We start from the raw sequence: 20,146 nt of genomic DNA on the forward strand, positions 1-20,146 counted from the left end.
CATTGCTGTCAGTGCCCTGATTACTATGGCGCCTCACTCAGCTGCCGCTCGCGATAACAAGGACAGCCGCCAGCCGGTCAGAATGAAAAGCGGTGTCAGCCGTGCAGAGAGCAGTGGACTGCCCAGCTGTATTCAGCTTTCAATTCTGCCTGGCTGGTGGCTGTCCTGGTTACTGCGAGCGGCAGCATTATACTCCCCCTTGGCAAAAAGTATTTCACTCCCCCTTGGCAAGGAGTATTTCACTCCCCCTTGGCAATGAGCATTTCACTCCCCCTTGGAAACGAGCATTTCACTCCCCCTTGGCAACAAGCATTTCACTCTCCCTTTGCAACAAGCATTTCACTCCCCCTTGGCAAAAAGCATTCACTCCCCCTTGGCACGAGCATTTAACTCCCCATTTCCAATGAGCATTTAACTCCCCTTTGGCATCAAGCATTTAACTCCCCTATTGCAACAAGCATGTAACCCCCTTGGCAATGAGCATGAAACCCCATTGGCAATGAGCATGAAACCTCCTTGACATCAAGCATGAAGCCCCTGGCATCAAGCATGAAGCCCCTGGCATCAAGCATGAAGCCTTGACCCTTGACATTGAGCAAGAAACCCCTAGCAATAAGCATGGGAGAGAGAGAAAGAAAAAGAAAGTGAGAAAAGATGGACAGAATGAAAGAGAAAGAGGGCCAGATGTATCAAGCTTCCAACAGTAATAAAATTGTGAGTGATAAACAGCCAGCCAATAAGCTCCTAGCTGTCATGTTCCAGGATGGGTTTGAAAATGGCAGGAAGAAGCTGATTGGCTGGTTGTTTATCACTCTCCACTTTATCACTTTTTGAAGCTTGATACATCTGACCTGCTCTCTCTCTCTCTCATTATGTCCATCTTTTCTCTCTTTCTGTTTTTATTACGCCTTTATTTTTCTTTCTTTCTTTCTCTCTCTTTCTCTCTTTCTGTCCCTCTTATTCCCACCCTATCTCTCTTTCCTTTACCTCTCTCCTTTTTCTCTCTGAGGGCGAGATGTACCAAGTGATCAAATGGATGGTGATAAACAGCCAGCCAATCAGCTCTTAACTTTAATTTTTCAAACACAACCTCATTCTCTCCCTCCCGAATGTTCTCTTTCCTTTCATTCTCCTATTCCCTCCCTCTCTTTCTGTCTCTCCGACTCCCTCTTCTTTCTCTCTCTCTCTCTCTCTCTCTCTCTCTCTCTCTCTCTCTCTCTCACCAGATGCACTAAGCTTCAAAAGTGATCAAATAGAGAGTGATAAACAACCAGCCAATCAGCTCTTGTCTGACATTTTTCAAAAACAGTCTGTGACATGACAGGTAGGAGCTGATTGGCTGGCTGTTTATCACTCTACATTTTATCACTTTTGAAGCTTAGTGCATCTGGCCCTCTCTCCCTCCCTTTTTATCGCCCCCTTTCTCTTTCTCCATCTCTGTCCCTATGGGATATATTTACTTAAGGTCGACTTCTTTTTTCAGTCAATGTTTTATTGATTTTTATATGATTTTATGTGTCAGATACTTACTAAAGTCAAAATCAACTAAAACAGAACTATGCACCTCAATAGAACTACAATGGAACCACTTCAAAACCTTCAGTACTTTAACGTAGCATTCCTTTCCTAACCCATATTTCCGAAGAGTTGATTTGAACATCAGCCAAAAAAAAACAAATCTATAGAATATCATCCAAAAATGAAAATTTTCAATAGAACCAGTTCTATATGATTTGTTTTCATGTGGAATCATCTGAAACATCAAAATGATGGGGGGAAAAAATGAGGGAGAAACATGTGCCCCACATGTTTCTCCCTAATTTTTTTTCCCATCTGGCTGCATAAATCATAGCTTAATCACAGCAATGCCTGGCATATTAACCGATGTTATGTTATACAGTGCATGTGACCTGTTTTGGCCAATAGGAATGCTTTTGTATCCTTTTGCTCATTTGAGTCCATTTTGAGAAGAAATTTGGTTCTATTCTAAAATCAACTTTTAGCAAAAATACCCCTATGACTCTGGGGACCTCCCTGTCTCTTTCCCAGGTCTGCTGCATTCTACAACTTTATCAAGGTGGCATTGACCAAAAATCCAAAGAAGAGACCAAGTGCCTCCAAGCTGCTGACGGTGAGTGCCGGCTGAAGTGCTAATGCTTGGGATAAGAGTTCTGCGGCAGAGCCAGATTCTGCGTAAGGTCTATTCCACTGACTCTCTGCTCAAGTACAAAAGTGATCGCTTACATGACCATTATCTAATGTACATAAGGTACCCCCAAAGAGAGGTCCTCAGAATCAAAGACGGAAAAAAAAGTAAGGTCTTCTTTATAGGCTTCATTGCTCATGTCTTCTACAGATGAAGTTTGCTATCTTGGCTAACCCCAAAAAGCTAAGCCCAATTGTCTATTTCCCATTCCACAGTCCTTGGGAACCCTCACTGCTTTGTGCAATAAGAAGGCCATAGGCTGTTATACGGGGCATTTCCTACTGAGCAGAAGATCTGGTCTCTCTCGTTCCCTCCGCTGAGATTTACCCCCATCTCTTTCTCCATCCTCCCATCACCTGTATTTTACCTGTATGCTATCAGTTTGTATCTCTCACTGGCACCCCTGTGACCCATCGCCTATCTCTCCCACTTGTTTGCAGCACCAGTTTGTTGCCCAGGCTGGACTTGGTCCTTCGTTCACTCAGGAGTTACTGGAAAAGCTGAGAAACCCTGACAAGCACAATGAAGCCCCCAACACTGAAGAAGATGAGGACATGGAGGTGGGGGAATGATAATGGAAAAAACTGTATTTCCATTCTTTGTGCAAATATTAACAGTGCCACATTTTCTTAAGGGACAAGAAGCTAGAAATTTTTCTCCCCCCCCTGCCAAAACAATTCTGGTGCCCCCCAAGAAGGGGTGAGGCGATTGACTATGGGCACCGCTGGCTGAGTTGACAGGCGACCCAGGCAGCAGTGAGCGCTGAGCATATGCACAGGGCAGGGACCCACTCATTAAATATACACTGCGCTGGGTCCCTGCTCATTAAATATGCACGGAGCGGGACCAGCTCAGCACTCACTGCTGCCTAGGTCGTCTGTCAGTTCAGCCAGTGGCGCCCACCACAGACCCTGCTGGCGCCGCTTCCCCAAGCCACCGCAGGGTCTGCCACATATGTAGCTACGCCACTGACAAGACATGACCTTAATAACCATCAGCAAACCCTTTATTTAATAAAGAGCCTTGACTTAACATTGATACCCCTTGCCAGATCCACATAACAGTCATACACCACTTGTACATAACATTAATACATACAAATAGACCTACATAACATAAATGGCCCCACCAACCACTACATAACCAGCCTGGGAAATCTCTGGAAGCAGCCCTATTTGGGGGTAGGGGATGTCAGGGCCGCCAAAAGCGGACACTGGCCTTGGTATTGGTGAGATGTGGTCAAATCTGGGGAGATATGGCCACACCCACTTTTTTAAAATTTTAAAAACGACTTTTGATTTGCCCACCTCAGCAGAGCTGTAAAGAAGGACAATGTCCCCCATCAGCAACTGACACCTATCACCATGCTGAGCAATGCACACTGCAACTGACCTGGAGCCTTTTCCTGCTACTGTGTCTTATTAGTGAAGTGATCGCTAAATCATGTCACTTCTACTGCTCGCGCAGTGGGGGCTTTTTTAGGCAAAAACTGGGACTGCAGCAGATATCTCCAATAAATTTGAAACATCTAGTGAATGAATACCTAATATTTCCAGGTACTCCTTGAAAATGGTTGTGTTGGGGAATATTCTACATATTTTAGGGACGATTCAGACCCATTCGGCCGGGTATGACTTTGGCACCGTGGCCGAATTCAGCCCTGTGTCTGATGGTGGGGGGTCGCCCCTATGATGATGAAAATGATTGGTTTGTTAAACTGTGCATGTCCTGTTTAGTATGTATACAACATAAGGGTGATCTGATGTTTCTATCTCTCATTGCTTTTTTCCCAAAAATGTAACAGTGTAATGTGGGCTTGGTGAAATGAGGGAGATTGCTAGACTAATGAGGGAGAGAGGGAGATTGCTGTTATTACAGGGAGTCTCCTGCAGAATGCAGGAGGGGTGGTAACTATGCCTCAGGCCCGCACTAGAGTACAGGGCCAGGCAGAGCCGGCCCTAGCCTAAATTACGCCCTAGGCAAGATTTTGACTGTTGCCCCCTAGCACCGCCACTAGTTCCGTCTCTGACCCTGCTCCCCTTTCCCAAGATCATCAACCCTCATCATAGCAGTCATCATTTTGGTGTTCCTACCCGCAATATTTTAAATAGAAACAGCGCACCCATTCGGTGCGGAGCCCAAACAGGGGTCTGTTCTTGCTGGGAAGAGGCATGGCCATACAATAGTACCCCCAATTCAAATTATGCCACACAGTAGTGCAACTTTATTCACATTATATCATGCGATGGTGTCCCTTATTCACGTTACATCACACAGTAGTACCACTTTACCTTATGTAAATTACTCCTCATATTATTCACATTATACCATTATGGATTTTTGGTTTGTAACCTGCGCTCTGAATCTTCTTGTGTCAGGTTAGCAGCCGCACTAAACGGATGACTGTTTCCGTTTTAAGTCGTACAGAATTCTATTGGGGTTTGTGCTGCGCTCTACCTCTAATGTATTTGCCTCTGCAAATGATTAATGCGAATATGTGTCTTTAAGAACTTCAAATTTATTTATACATCAGTCATAAATTGGTCATATATCATGCCAGTCATAATACTGAATAAATAGATAACTGATTAATTGATTGATTCAAAGAAATATATTAAAAAGTGAAAAAAATGAAAAAATGAATGAATAAATGAAAAAAATGAGAAAAAATGGAAATATGGAAAGAAACGTTGAACAAAAGAAATAAAAGTTTTTTTGGGGTTTGCTGTGCGCAAAATTTCGTCTGTTCAGAGTGAACAAAATAAAGTCTTTCAGTCCAAATGAAACAATAGCGGCGTCCCGCTGTTTGATTAATTTGCAATGTCCTTAATTGTGGATCAGCCTTCAGGTACCTCTTTGCCTTCAGGTATTCCGGGTCTGGTACTCGTGGGGGTCAGTGTACACCCGGGGTCCCGGACTCCTGGGACTGCGCGCGCCTTCTGCCTGTTCCGGGGAGCTGCGTGTATCACGCTGTTCTCCGTTTCAGACAGGATTGGCCGGACGCTGCCCCTTGTCTGCGGCGGTTACTTGGTACACCTTTCCGGGTTTGCAAATTACCCGTCCAGGTGACTGTTCTCCGCTCTACGGGTCCCCTGGCTCACAACCTCCCTTTCCCTTCTCCGTACTCACCTCTTTCTTTGGCGATCTCCTTGCCGCCGTCGTCCAGTGTGTGCACACGCTGGCTTCCGCTTCTCTGTACCGTACTCTCCGTCTGTTCCGCAAGTAGATGGGGTTGAGCTGTGTGTCTCTCCTTGTTTTAACGCGTTTCGGCGTAAGCCTTCTTCTAGGGAGCTGTCTGTTAGTCTGTCTTGGCCATTTTTAAATAGCCCTCCGTCCTGATATCGTGTGTTTCTCATTGGTTCCATTGAACCTTCTTTGATTGGTTACTCTGTCTGTCTATCACCGCGGCTGATTATCAGTTAGAGAGACACACAGCTCAACCCCATCTACTTGCGGAACAGACGGAGAGTACGGTACAGAGAAGCGGAAGCCAGCGTGTGCACACACTGGACGACGGCGGCAAGGAGATCGCCAAAGAAAGAGGTGAGTACGGAGAAGGGAAAGGGAGGTTGTGAGCCAGGGGACCCGTAGAGCGGAGAACAGTCACCTGGACGGGTAATTTGCAAACCCGGAAAGGTGTACCAAGTAACCGCCGCAGACAAGGGGCAGCGTCCGGCCAATCCTGTCTGAAACGGAGAACAGCGTGATACACGCAGCTCCCCGGAACAGGCAGAAGGCGCGCGCAGTCCCAGGAGTCCGGGACCCCGGGTGTACACTGACCCCCACGAGTACCAGACCCGGAATACCTGAAGGCAAAGAGGTACCTGAAGGCTGATCCACAATTAAGGACATTGCAAATTAATCAAACAGCGGGACGCCGCTATTGTTTCATTTGGACTGAAAGACTTTATTTTGTTCACTCTGAACAGACGAAATTTTGCGCACAGCAAACCCCAAAAAAACTTTTATTTCTTTTGTTCAACGTTTCTTTCCATATTTCCATTTTTTCTCATTTTTTTCATTTATTCATTCATTTTTTCATTTTTTTCACTTTTTAATATATTTCTTTGAATCAATCAATTAATCAGTTATCTATTTATTCAGTATTATGACTGGCATGATATATGACCAATTTATGACTGATGTATAAATAAATTTGAAGTTCTTAAAGACACATATTCGCATTAATCATTTGCAGAGGCAAATACATTAGAGGTAGAGCGCAGCACAAACCCCAATAGAATTCTGTACGACATTATACCATTAGAAATTCCTGAGAATATATTGTATTTTAAGCACCTCCATTGCCACACTGCAACCCAGCATAAAGCAGGGTGTGCTGGGCAGAGGAGAAGAGCTGCAGCTGCTGCTGTCACTTAAGGGGACGGGGCCCGGTGCCCCCACTGGGCCCTTCCATCAGACTTTGGCCTGGGTAATTTGTACCCCCTACCCCTTTTTCTCGGCACCCCTGATAATACCACACAGTAATGCCCCTTACACATGACACACCTTATTAATGTCCTTATAACCATAATGCCCCTTACACATTATGCCAACCTTTATTAATGCCCTTCATACACATAATGACACACATAATGCCCCTTACAGATATGTCACACATTATTAATGCCCTTATACACATGACACACATTATGCCCCTTACACATATGTCACACATTATTAATGCATTTATACATGACACACATAATGCCCCTTACACATATGCCGAACACTATTACACAACCAACCCACCCACAGACAGGACTCGCACAGCCGCTAACAGCCTCACTCACACACAAAAAAGGCATGCTGCATATCATTTTAATCAGCAGAAGCTGCTGATGCCCCTAGGCATTCCAAATGCCCTAGGCATTTGCCTAGTTGGCCTATGCCTAAGGCCGGCTCTGGGGCCAGGTGCTGATATTTCTGTGTTTTCTATGTAAAGAAGGGTTATTTCTTTATTCCCCTTTTATTAAGCCATCTGTCCTGTTTTACTATGTACCTGCAGTTTGCAATGCAATTTGTCAACTGCCAAATGAGAATCTTTGTATTCCAGCAAGCAGTCCACAAATGCAGATTGAGAACCTCTGTTTCTGGTTCCTGGAAATCGATGTGTTCTGAAGGAAATATTTAGCTTTTATATATTTCATAAAAAAAATAAAACATTATGTCCGACAGCTCCTGTCAACGTTTTCCCGCATCCTCTCAAAGAAGCATCACCCCAGAGCCAGCCGCTCCGCATCGGACATCCATTGTAAGTAGTGGTGGTGAGAACCGGGATCAGGAAGTGGAATATCATGTGACATTTGTCTTCTCTCCTGTTCAGTGAATCCAATCAATTTAAACTGCCGGCCTGTGATGAATAAGCAAGAGGCCAGTGTAGCAAAGGTAACGGGCAACATAAACGTAGTTTTTCCTATTACGTATCTGTATTTTTTCATTATATTATTTTTGTTAAATATGTGTGCAATATAAATATATAATAATAATAATAATAATAATACTAAAGAGAAAGGGAAAGTAGCCTGTATAAGTCAGGATTCCTACTGTTGGGGAGTCAATCAGCGACGGTACCAAGCTGAGTGGTCTGGCTGATATACAATGAATCCTTGTCTCACACATACAGTTGTGCTCATAAGCAGGGCCGGTGCAAGGCACCGGAGCGCCCCAGGCGAGTCGGGGTGGGGGCGCCCCGGTGCCGGGGGGGGGGGGGGGAGAAGGTTGGTACCTGTGTAAAAAAACTTCCGTCCCCGGCGTCCCTGCTGAGTGCTGGTGCGTGTAGGGGTGTCCGTGCCGCCGGGGGCATGCACCAGCACTCAGCAGGGACGCCGGGGACGGAAGTTTTTTTTACACAGGTACCACAGTGCTGGGGGTGAGGGGCGAACTGCCGCCCTCCAGGTGCCGGCGCCCTAGGCAAATGCCTAGAGCTGCCTAGTGGTGGCGCCGGCCCTGCTTATAAGTTTACATACCCTAGCAGAATTTGTGATTTTCTGGCCATTTGTCAGAGACTATGAATGATAACTCACAAACTTTTCTTTCACTCATGGTCAGTGGTTGGGTGAAGCCGTTTATTGTCAGACAACTGGGTTTACTCTTTTTAAATCATAATGACAACAGAAACTACCCAAATGACCCTGACCAAAAGTTTACACACTGTACACTGGAGTCCATAGCTCAGAAGCCCTCTGCCATCTCTGGAGCTTACTTGGTACTTGGAGATTTATTGCTGCGCTGCGTTCTGTGAATCAGATCTGTGAGCTGCATCTTACGAGAGTAGGCTTACACTTAAATACCGCTGGTGGTAACATCATGGAGAACCCATGTAAAGCCAAGACATGGTGTGCTGCTCCTCAGGGGCACTTTGTAAATACGCTCCTCTGCTGGTATTTTCTATTTGCACAGTATTTATAATGCAGTATTTTGTTATATATTTAATTAGGGACTGGACACCAATAGAATGACTCGTTACACCCAGTCTATAATACTTACATGACATAGATTCCATCCCTCCTGGTTATTGGTTGTGTCAGACCTGTCTTTTCTATCTCTAAGGCTGAGCAAGAATTCACCCCATCTCTGGCCCCCTACAGCCCGGCCCCCTATATCAGGTGAGTGAGAAAAGGTTCTATTTGTCATTGAACCGATGAAGAGTAAATAAGAAGAAGTCACACTATATATGTTTATTAATAGTTATTTATATAGTGCACATATACCACAGAGTTTGCCAATGTGTTCATTTAGAATGCAGTTAATCATTTGCCATTTGCAGTGTCATGTGATTGCCATGAATCCCACAAACATGTGACCTATGATTTAATAATCAGAGAGGCTTAGGAACACCCAGCATATGCACATTAGGACTTAGGAACACCCAGCATATGCACAAGTGCGGAAATGCATCTGCGCATGAGCAAAACATTGAGCTTGCATGCAAATTCGCATGCAAGCGTACAGACCTGAATAAGGCCCTATATGTGTGTGATTGGAGCTTTTAATATTCTATTCTGAGTTTTCACAGCTAAACTAATTTGAGAGTTGTCACCCTGTAGCGCAGATTGACCACTGTACCTACAGTATGTAACCTGCTTGTCCCAGTGGGGGCGGGGCTGCAAGGGGCCCTTTAATTCACCAGCCCTTTGTTATAATAACACATTTATATTACAGCTTCTGTTCCGATGAAGATGATGATGACTACGACGATGTTGATATGTAAGTTTTAGCTTCAGATTGGAGACGTGATAGATAAAACCCAGAGAAGGCTGTTTTCATTGCAATCTAAGCATTCTGTACTGTACTGTATGTACTTGGAAGGGCCATTTCTAGGCAAACTGTGTCCCAGACTACTGTGTCTGCGGATATCCTCTATTATGGTCACATGTGTCTCTTCCAAATACCATAACTTGGATGGCAGTAAAAATGTCATGGTTATGTAGTGGTGGTACAGTGGGTGTGGCTATAGACTGTGGGTGTGGTTTATGATGAGCCTTGTCCACCACAGCCAGCATACTGGAGATGGGCAAAACGGGTCACTAACGAGAGCTGGGATCCCGCAGATCAGTCAGTGAAAAGATCCGTATCTTTTGGGCAGGGCAACGGTTCACTTTGAAAGAAGGGGTAATTAGAGAATAGCGAAGCATAATTTGTTTTACAATCATTTATTGCCATTTTTTTTTACTTTTTTTTTTAAAAACAGTGAGCTGAACAAGTAAGAACATACATAACCGAGTAAAACACTGATCGATGGCTGGGTGCAGAATCGCCATCGATGGCGTCTGCACTGATGGCCATCCCTAGCAGCAGCAGCCTTGTTATTCTTTCTTTTACTTGCAGTCGCAGCACTGAACTCAGTCTCTGGAGTCAGTACATCTTAGCTGCCACAGGTGGCAGTGCTGAGATCAGGCAAATGCACTGTAATCAAAAACAAAACTCAAAGTAAAAGAACGACTGATCACCTTTTTGGGATCGGCGGCTCAGTCGTTCTTGAATGGGATCCGTCTCAAAGATTTGCGAACGACCCATCTCTACAGCATACAGTGGGGTAGATGTATTAACCAGCCTTAAGTGCATATGCTGGACTTATTGCTAGTTGACTGGGGGGGGGGGGGTAAAAAATTTTTTTAAATGTGTGATCAGTGCACACAACGTGCACTAGGGATAGCCTGCCACTTAACACTCGGCGCGTCTGTCCTCTTGAACTCCCCTGCTGTTTACAGTTCGGGCGATGTATGACTGCCTGTCATGCATACTGTACATCACTGGTAAAAGCCACTGTATCTGCTTTGCAAGCCCCGGGCTGGTGTTGTCCACTTTCAACATCTAGGACAATGCTGCACCACGCACACTGCTCCCGTTATAAAGACGCCACTGGTGCACATGTGCACTCCGACAACAGAACACAATTGTGTCGTCTTCAGTTCTCACCAATTCAGTGATTGCAGCTCGCTACAGACAAGGCCATGGCGCAGTTACTAAGTGGGTAGCTGCTAGAGGACCTGTTCCTAGGGTATAACATACAGCATCTACGGGGCACTGGGTGTATATCGATGGCTGTCCCACACGTAAGCTTTACATTGGGAAGCAGCTGGGCACGCGGGCGGGTTGTTTACCTGTTCGCTAGCCTGAACCAGTTCACTACTAACACAGACTTTGACGGCAGATAAGAACCACTAATCTTGAATAATAAGTCATTGCCTGAAGATTACTTATGCCTATTATTTATTATGATAGTTCAGTGTTCTATCTCTCCCTGATTTATGTCTTCTTCCAAAGACCTGGAAGCTTAGACCTCAACAGTGACACATCGGCTGATGAATCTCCCCCTCCGTTACCCCCTAAGGTGAGAGCATTCTGTTGCCCTTAGATCTGAATGTACTTTTCATACCTGTAACGTTGTCCCTTTGCCTCTGTTCCTCCGTCCCTTACAGCCCAGGTTCCGCACCTCTTCTGAAGATATAAAAAGGCAACAGGACAGGCTGCACGCGCCCTCCACCCTGGTGCGGTGCTACAGTGGGCCGAGTGTCCATAGGAATCCAGCACCTGCCTCACTAGAGAGTGTGAAGTGCCAGCTGCCTGCTGCTAACTCAGGTGAGGTGACTACCTGAGAACAGGGCCGGCTCTACCATTAGGCAGCTTTAGGCAACTGGAAAAAGAGGGGGGTTTCTTGCGATAAGATGCAAGAATAAGACTGATTTAGTCTTACCTGGGGCACACTTTAATTTGATGTATGTTGTATTATTTAAATGTTTTAAAACATAACTTTTAATTCTTGTTACTTAAAAGGAGGGGTGACAATTGTCACTTTTATTGGGGATGTTGAGTTTAAGTAGTATTGGTATCCCCAAAGTCTGTTCTGCACCTTATAAATTTAGATGCAAGTCCACAATTAAAATAAAGAATTACACACAGATATTTGCATATTTTACAACTTTTGCTGGGACCATCGTGTAATAATCTGCAACCAGCAAGACAATTGGTCAAGAATGTTCTTGTTATCAACCACCTGACAGGTGGTTGATAACAAGAACATTCTTGACCAATTGTCTTGCTGCAAATATCTGTGTGTAATTCTTTATTTCAATTGTGGACTTGCATCTAAATTTATAAGGTGCAGAACAGACTTTGGGGAAACCAATACTACTTAAACTCAACATCCCCAATAAAAGTGACAATTGTCACCCCTCCTTTTAAGTAACAAGAATTAAAAGTTATGTTTTAAAACATTTAAATAATACAACATACATCAAATTAAAGTGTGCCCCAGGTAAGACTAAATCAGTCTTATTCTTGCATCTTATCGCAAGAAACCCCCCTCTTTTTCCAGTAAAGTTCTCTGAAACTTGTTCTGGGAGCACCACCAACAGATTATATCATAGATCATCTTTTGATGATAACTATGTTGGTTTAACTAATACCAAATACCCTCATGATATTATGTGCGGATTCAAAAAAACCCTTAGCTTTAGGCAACTGCCTAGGGCGCCGGGATCTGGGGGGGCGCCACCAAGTGTGCAAATCAAAAAATCAAGGCTGTCTATGAGAATCCTTGTACTCAATGCAGATGGCGACTGTGGAACTTCCAATACCTCACCTTCATATTTTCCCTTGAGACATACTTCCCTACATTACTGCCCCCTCCTCCTTGTACTCTGTTTGGGTGGCAAAGGGGAGGGTGCAGAGGATCTCCGGGGGCCTGGGAGGACCACATGATTTTTTTGGCCGCCACCCATTCACAAGGGCGAGTCCCTCACAGGGCCTGCGAATGGATGTTCCCATTTGTGAATCCGCCCATATAATGGTCAGCAACCATCGAATGATGGCGAAGGTACACGCATATAAAAGTGACTCTGAAGTCACTAATATATTCGTGGACGCTTGGAAGGAAGTGGGCGCCCACACCCCCCCTCACCCCCGTCATCGTGGCATTTGCATGAGAAGCCCAGCGTTCTAATGGAAACGCCCATGAAACGCTGGACATTCCCATATGTAAATGGCACGGGCCGCTGCCCCCCGCCCCTCCCCGCAATGTTGAGTGCGTGCACCCAGCGAAACGTTTGTTCGCCGCTGACGCGCGCACCTGGTGTACGCACATGTGCAGAAATGCGGTTGCTCATACGCAAAACATCGAGATTTCTTGCGAATTTGCATGCGAACGTAAGTACCTGAATAAGGTCCAAAGATCTCGGAGGGCTCTGTTTGAAGCTTGCAGCCTGCAGATACAGGGATACATCTACTAAAGCTTCTTAAAATAAAGAGATGATGTTGTCCACAGCAACCAATCAGATTCTATCATTTTCTAAGATGCAACAATGATAAACAGAATCTGATTGGTTGTTATAGGAAACATTACCACTCAAAGGGGAGGCGATTCAGACCTGTTCGCACATGCGCAGGTGCAGACCTCCACAATGAGCACATGTATGTATACAGGGAATTTCATTCGCTGGGGTGCACGCTACCTGAATGACAGGCAGGGGTGGTTCCAGAGGGGGCACCTGGCATTTCATGGGTACGCCCACATAAAAACGGTGGGCCTGTCTGTAGAAACGATGGGTGGACCCCTGCAAATGCTGGTGTGCCCCTGCCTGCTTGGGGTGGGCGGATGAAATCACATGACATCAGTGCCCACCCCCAGTCATCAGCGCCCACCTCCAGTCCTGGCTTAATTTAAGCTGCATACAGAGGAAATACCATTCAGTGGTGAGTGACCGTAGAATGATTTCTCCTCTGTGTGGGCACATGTGAGCAGATATATATACGCAGCCCAGCGAGCAGGTCTGAATCGCCCCAAAGTCTGTAGAATTGTGGATGTAAGATGTGTGTAAGGGCCGGATAAAATCAGGCAGTCGTAGAAGGCAAATGAAACTTCGGAAAACGAGAAAAGAAAACTTCCAGGCGTAATCTTCCTTAAAAAAATGTTTTTCCCATTTTAGAGCCATCTCTCTTATCAAGCAATTATTCCTGGGGACCACCCCCTTCCTTGCCCCCAAAGAAAGGAAGAACACAAGCAAAACAGGTAAAACATTTCTATGTCTATCAGGTACCTAGGTACTTGTACACACTAGACACTGGGCGGGACGTTCTAACACAAAAATGCAGAAAAAAACTTGCATTTCCGTATGCACTAAAACCCGCATGCCAGGTTACCGCTGAAAAGAAGTCCAAAAGCTTCTAGGGGTGTTGCCAGCTTTTGGTGGCAATACCCCTAGAAGCTTATGGGTTTCTTTTCCTGACCCCCGCTGCCCTGCACTGCCCGCGCTACTTTCCCTCTCACCTGATGTCCGGACAGCCTCCTGCAGTGCTGCCCGGAACAGTGACCTCCTCCTCCCTAGCACCGCACTTCCCCTTTCAGGTGCAGGGAGGAGGAGGAGCCGGTGGAGTCCCTGCAAGCAGCCAGGCAGGAGGAGGGGGAGAGCTTCTGGGGACCTGCTGTCACATCACTGACTGCTTTGCAAAGGGCATAGAAAAAGAAGAAAAAAGAGTGTCCTTGTGTGGGTGCACCACAGAGAATAAATCATACAATAAAAATTAACTTTTATTATTATACCTTTAAAAGGCTGCGAAAATTAGTTAAAAGACATATATAATGTACAGGGGTGGGATAACACACTTTTATTAAAACAAAGGTGGCAGGCAGGTGTGGCTGTACACTTGTAATGAGTAACGTGTAGTGATTCACGGTGTGTAGATGCCTCAGTTTGAGCCGTGGGTCTACAATGTCCACAGCGAACAGTAGTATTGGGCTGCCAGGGGAGCTGGGTCAACTGACCTCTGATAACTCCACTCTTATGGCATGAATTAATAAACACACATGTGTGCCGTCTCTGACAGTAAATTGACTGGTGCTATCTGTATATTATAGCACAAAGGCCACAAAGCTGTATGTGACAAAGATCAGCTACTGGGGTGTCCTGTCTGTCATAAATAGCAGAGAGAACTCTTCCCCAGGGTGCCTGATATTGTCGTCTGTGGCAGACGCGAGTGAGGGTTCTGAGGTGGGATGTGCCCCTATAAACAGGGGGAGGCAACGTCACCACTAATAATTCACTCTTGTGCCTCATAGGACCCAAATGCTGTAATAGGTCACCTGGCACAGGTACCAAACATCTCTTACCCTGGAGTCTCAGATGGGGTGTCACATCTGTGTCAATGACAGAGAGACCTCAACCCCAGAGAACCCCTAGATATAAGGGGAGGGTAAGTTAGTTATAGGTAAGGCTTGAGAGGTGAACTATGTCCATGGACCAGGGGAAACACAGTCACCACTATTGGCTCTCAAATGGAGAGGGGTCAGAGAGAGTGAGAACTCCCAAGGTGGGGTGTATCTCACTACGGCACAGGTGTGAGTTGTAGCCCTTACAAGGGATTACAGGGCAACACACTGTAATACATAAATCAAAATGCAATTTACAAAGAAAATAACAAAACAGCACACAACTGCCTGCGCAACGCTAGCCGGCACGCGCTTCGCAGTGTAGCTTCTTCAGGGCCAACTTGCCTGTAGGTAAGTAAGGGTTTAAATACCCCTTGGTCACATCTCTAAACCAATCACCAATCAGCGCGTTTTCCCGCCTTGAATCCCCATGGGTCTGTCCACCCAATCACTGACTGCATTATACCAAATGGGTATGGGGCTGTGTGTCAGGGTTTGGGCTAGACCCCCTCATCTCCAGTGCTTCAGCATACCAGGACATTTTGAACAATGCTACACTTTCAACTTTGTGGCAACTTGTTTGAGGAAGGACATTTCTATGCCAACATGACTGTTCCCCAGTGCACAAACCAAGGACTATTAAGGCATGGAGGCCCTTTTACTATTAAATATTTGCGGCTAATTCCCCCCAAAAACACCCATTTTAGGGGGGTTAGCCACAAATATTTAGTACCCCTGCATGTATCACGGAGGGACCCGCAGCGGGAATCTCCAATACCTGCTGTAGACACCGGGCGACCGCCGGCAGCACCGTCGGAAGGGGACGCGCGCGCACAGATGGCGCAGGGCAGGGGATGGCAGCTGGCGTCGCCATCGCCATCCACTGGATAGATAAATCCCGCTCCATCTGTAATATGTGTGCGCTATATAAGGAACTGTTAATAAATAATAATAAATAATTGCTGTGAGCTGCTCACCACTTGTACTGTACATTGGCGGTGTGGAGTTTGTCCTTTTGGCACAGTTTTAGTTCTGCTTTATGAGCCTAACCACAGACATTTGCAGATTGCTTGGAAACTGATACCATAGCAACAACTACAGTAACTTCCTATTTCCTTCCTGTTGGGCACAGGTGCCATAGAGCATTCATCTATCTTGACCATTGTTTACTTTCAACCACTAGAACCACTGTTGGTATATTTAGTTGTTTTGTGGTTTTTTTGTTTTTTGTCAATTCTTAGTGTGCCTATATAACAATGATATTTGCAGAGTTATATAGGCACACACCAGAGGTTACTTAACCAATGTTGTTGGTTTATTAATAGATAGTTGTACTCACTGTTACATGCATTTTGATGGTGAAGCATAACTTAAGCAGAGCAGGGTTACATATAGCCAGTGAGTGTATACTGCAAACGGGTAGCAGTGCAGGCATGCTGAAACAGCTTTATATGCAAGTATTATCCAGGCCTCTCATTGGAACTAAGCAGGAGATATCTGTCTCCCACAGAGTCACACAACACAGGCTCTCACAGTCAAGATCAAGATGGTTTTTGCACATGCTCAGTAGAGATCTCGTGGCCATTTTGGAGTAGGGCTTGAAGCCTCCCTGGTGAACAGGAAGACTCCAGTATACGCAGTAGCACGTTCCATTTTTAAATCAAATGATCTTAAATGTCTCCTTACGTACAGGCAGAGTTCCAGCTAAAGAAGATATTTAATGGTTGTCCTCTGAAAATCCATTCTGCCACAACTTGGAGACATCCCACAACAAATGGTGGGTGTGTATTTCTTCTTCCTGCAGTATCTATATGCTACTGCCTCTGCAAGCTCCAGTTCCCATATGTTGTATGTATATATTACAGATATGCATGTTATCCTGGGAGCCGAGGAGGGGATCTTCACGTTGAACCGCTCCGAGGCTCAGGCATCTCTGGATTTGGTGAGAAGAGACAGCCTGTGCATGGATGATGATGTTACACTAGGTGTCCTTTTTACTCACACAAAAATAGACATCAGAGAAAACTCACACAGAGGAATGGCTACTAGGCATCTGTCTGTAGGCTCTAGTTCCCTCCAAGGTCAAGGAAAAAGCATGGGTGTTCATTGGTTTCTGTCTAACTTGTCCCTGTGGGCTCATGGGCAGAATCCCAATGGCTTCTGGGTTAGGATTTCGCCCGGGCTAAGAGTCCCTCTCCTGCAGCCTAACCCTAACCTCCCCTTACTGCAATCCCCCTACTGCCTAACCTTATCCCCAGCCCTGGACTTGCATCCAGGATGTGTCAGAATTCTGACCATTGGGATCCTGACTGATAGTATTTTGACTGCATCCCGAAGAAAGGTCTCATAATTAAAATAATTATTTTCCATTCTGAATACCTAGCATTTGGCAAACTTCCCCAAAGCAGGCAAATTAGTCCTATTTAAAAAAAAATATATATATTTTCTGCAGAGCCTACAAAATTACAATTTTTAGACCACTAATCAGCATATGATCAGGATTTGTGACGTATTGTATCACGACTGGCAGAACATTGGACAATTAGTACTGTTAAGGTGCCCATACGCTGCATGTCTCGCAGCAGTGTACGGACACCCGATACTTTGCGAGCCGCCGGGACCCATGCGATCCATTGTGATGGATCAAATGCGTTCCTGCTTCCCACCCGCCTCGCCGCCTGGAGGAACGGGTGGTCATGCCGTCGGGTCCGATGCGCGGTCCCGTGCGCATCGGACCCAACGGCATGTCAGGGAGAGGCGATTTGGTCCGATTTAACGGGACGATTGGTCGCATCGCCTCGATGTATGGGGCCTTAAGAGTAGTACACGTCCTTTCCATGTTCCATCGAGAAGCTGCGCACAAATACTAAGCCTTTGGATGAAATCTATGGACCTCATTCAGTATGGATCACATAAGCAATCCCCTGCACATTTTCCAGATTATCAGGAACCTGCTCATGCATGGGACCCATTCTGCGCATGTGTAAAACGGCTCCTGCGACTGCAGCGCACAAATGCAATCGCGGGGGATGCAGCGGTTGGTAGGCGATTCCGGAAACATAATAAAACATCATTTTGTACTACATTATTGGCAGATGACTGTAGAACACAGCAGGACTCCAGACTGTTTTGTATTCATGTGGTCATCACAAGACTGTATGTGTGACGAGATGGTAACACTATAACTAATGCTGGGTACACACCACAACGATTTGGCCTCAATTCCCCCAATTTTGATACAATCTCGACCGATTGTATGTAAATTGGGCATGTTTTTGATCCGATCTGTGCCCCCGCTGGTCGTTTGGTCATTTTGTAGCTCCTACTTGCTGCAGTCAGGATTTGAAAATGATCAGAACCGGATCGGATACAGATCGTGAGCAGATCGTGTTCTGCAACAGATCGTGCGACCATCGTATTGTTGTCTCACGATCATGATCATTCTGGTCTGTACCCCACATAAGCCACACACCTAAAAATGCATTTTACGTTTCCCAAAATAATTCTTTGGACTTATTTTTTTCAAGCTATTCCCAGGCCGGACAACATGGGTATATTCTATCAACAATGTGCTAATGTCCATAACCGGTAAGAGGAAGGAGATGGGGTCACAGAGGGGCAGTAGACCACAAACAGCATGATCTCTCAATGTCTGTCTGCTATGTGCCCTCAGGCAAGGTCTCCCAGCTCTACTCTCACAGTCTCGTGGTTCTACATGAGCAGGTTCGGAGAGAATCCCGTTTGGTTCACATCCCTACACACAGACTGCTGCCCAGGTATTTTTGGCAATAGGAGGCGATTTAGGTAACATGAAAGTATGCATAGCCATTTATCATTGTCAAAGAGCAATGTATCTATAGACACAGTGCTGTCCCACCAGGCATGCGAGGCACTAGCACAGTAGTCCCCTTACATCAGAACATTCCAGTGCCCCAATTCAGCCGCTGCCTTTTGGCCTCAGAACAAAGACTGCATTCCTTGTGATGCATCATGGGAAGTTTCATGAGTGGGAGCATTAGGTTCATATCAGGGGAGTCTGGGAGCAATTCGCATATGCAGTTTCCATGGGTGTGGAATTAGTGGGTACCTAATATTGTGCCCAGTGGCAGAATGACCCCTAAATCTGCCCCTATATACCGGACATCTATGATGCTTGGGGGCATTTAATGAGGTCAAATATCTAGCAAAAAGCAATTGAGAAATGTCTAGATGTCTAGGTCATTTATGGGCAGAGGAATCCATGAAAGATGACAGCTGTGCATTACCTGTAGGAATGAGAACATTTTCATAAGGCTCAGTGGGAAAGTTGAAGCAAGGTTGGGTAGGTTGTGGCAGTCAAGGTGGAATCCCAACATATAATACAGAAGGTGGTACTAATGCAGATGAAGGTTTGTGGAATGAATGCCTGAGCTGGCCTGGATGGAGGGTGTGCACATGAGGTGGCCAGAAGGTTCGTTAAGGTGAAGGAGATGGTTGGAGCAACATTCATAAATTTAAGAGTGGGAAATGTCCGATCCAGAGAGTCAATCTTGGGCACAGAGCAACATAATACAATGACCTGAGCTGAGGACATGCGATCATACTGAGAAATGGTGTTAAGTACCATTCCAACTTCCAAATCTCTATATATTACAGTATTTCAGCTTCATACTCATTATTACAGGAAGAAATCAACCTCAACCAAAGTGCCGGACACTAAGGGCTGCAAGGGCTGTTGTGTGGGTAAGTTGTTATCAGCGTCTATAGTGTTCAGTGGTCTAGTTCTGTTATTCTTCTCTTGGATTCTCAAATCTGCTGTCACTCCAGAAGTTCTCTTACTTCCACTGTTTCCCACTTTTACCTTTCCTGTTCCCCCGTGCACCTTGTACTTATTCATTTATCCTTCTCCTTGTTCTCAGTCCACAATGACACATGTGACAGCTGGTTCCTATGCTTAGCCCTGGAGAGCACCGTACTTTTGCTAGAATGGTATCAGCCTCTCGAAAAGTTTATGTTGATCAAGGTAACAGTGCCTACACATCGTCCACGTCTTTTACTTCTTATTGTTAATATTGTGTAGGTTCCACATCACTATCTCCATTCACCTTCTCAATGTACATTAAACAAAAGAAGAAGAAGAATGTCCTGGTGTGGTGCACCTTATAAAGACTTCAAACTAATAAAAATTAACTTTTATTGACAATTTTAAGAGAGCGAAATATAAAAAAACACAAACAAGACATAAATGTGTTTTAAAAAACGGCGGCTCCCTGACTCCACACGGTTTTTGACTGTATATCAATGAAGAAGTT

The 20,146-nt window shown here is 45.3% G+C and overlaps 1 protein-coding gene across 6 annotated transcripts in view; it reads left to right on the top strand.

Moving 5' to 3' along the window:
* MAP4K1 (mitogen-activated protein kinase kinase kinase kinase 1) overlaps positions 1-20,146 on the top strand; it is a 70,011-nt gene that overhangs the window by 37,855 nt on the left and 12,010 nt on the right. For all 6 annotated transcript variants that reach the window (XM_083159907.1, XM_083159912.1, XM_083159908.1 and 3 more), the window contains exons 11-25: positions 2,050-2,131; positions 2,647-2,766; positions 7,385-7,460; positions 7,533-7,594; positions 8,759-8,814; positions 9,371-9,415; positions 10,976-11,042; positions 11,131-11,290; positions 13,636-13,718; positions 16,548-16,632; positions 16,721-16,797; positions 18,383-18,443; positions 18,529-18,631; positions 19,519-19,577; positions 19,754-19,857. In XM_083159907.1, the coding sequence (XP_083016033.1) occupies positions 2,050-2,131; positions 2,647-2,766; positions 7,385-7,460; positions 7,533-7,594; positions 8,759-8,814; positions 9,371-9,415; positions 10,976-11,042; positions 11,131-11,290; positions 13,636-13,718; positions 16,548-16,632; positions 16,721-16,797; positions 18,383-18,443; positions 18,529-18,631; positions 19,519-19,577; positions 19,754-19,857 (1,240 nt within the window). The remainder of the gene's footprint in view (positions 1-2,049; positions 2,132-2,646; positions 2,767-7,384; positions 7,461-7,532; positions 7,595-8,758; positions 8,815-9,370; positions 9,416-10,975; positions 11,043-11,130; positions 11,291-13,635; positions 13,719-16,547; positions 16,633-16,720; positions 16,798-18,382; positions 18,444-18,528; positions 18,632-19,518; positions 19,578-19,753; positions 19,858-20,146) is intronic.

Source organism: Crinia signifera, chromosome 9 (assembly GCF_055691185.1).
Source record: "Crinia signifera chromosome 9, ASM5569118v1, whole genome shotgun sequence".
NCBI classification, from domain to species: domain Eukaryota; kingdom Metazoa; phylum Chordata; class Amphibia; order Anura; family Myobatrachidae; genus Crinia; species Crinia signifera.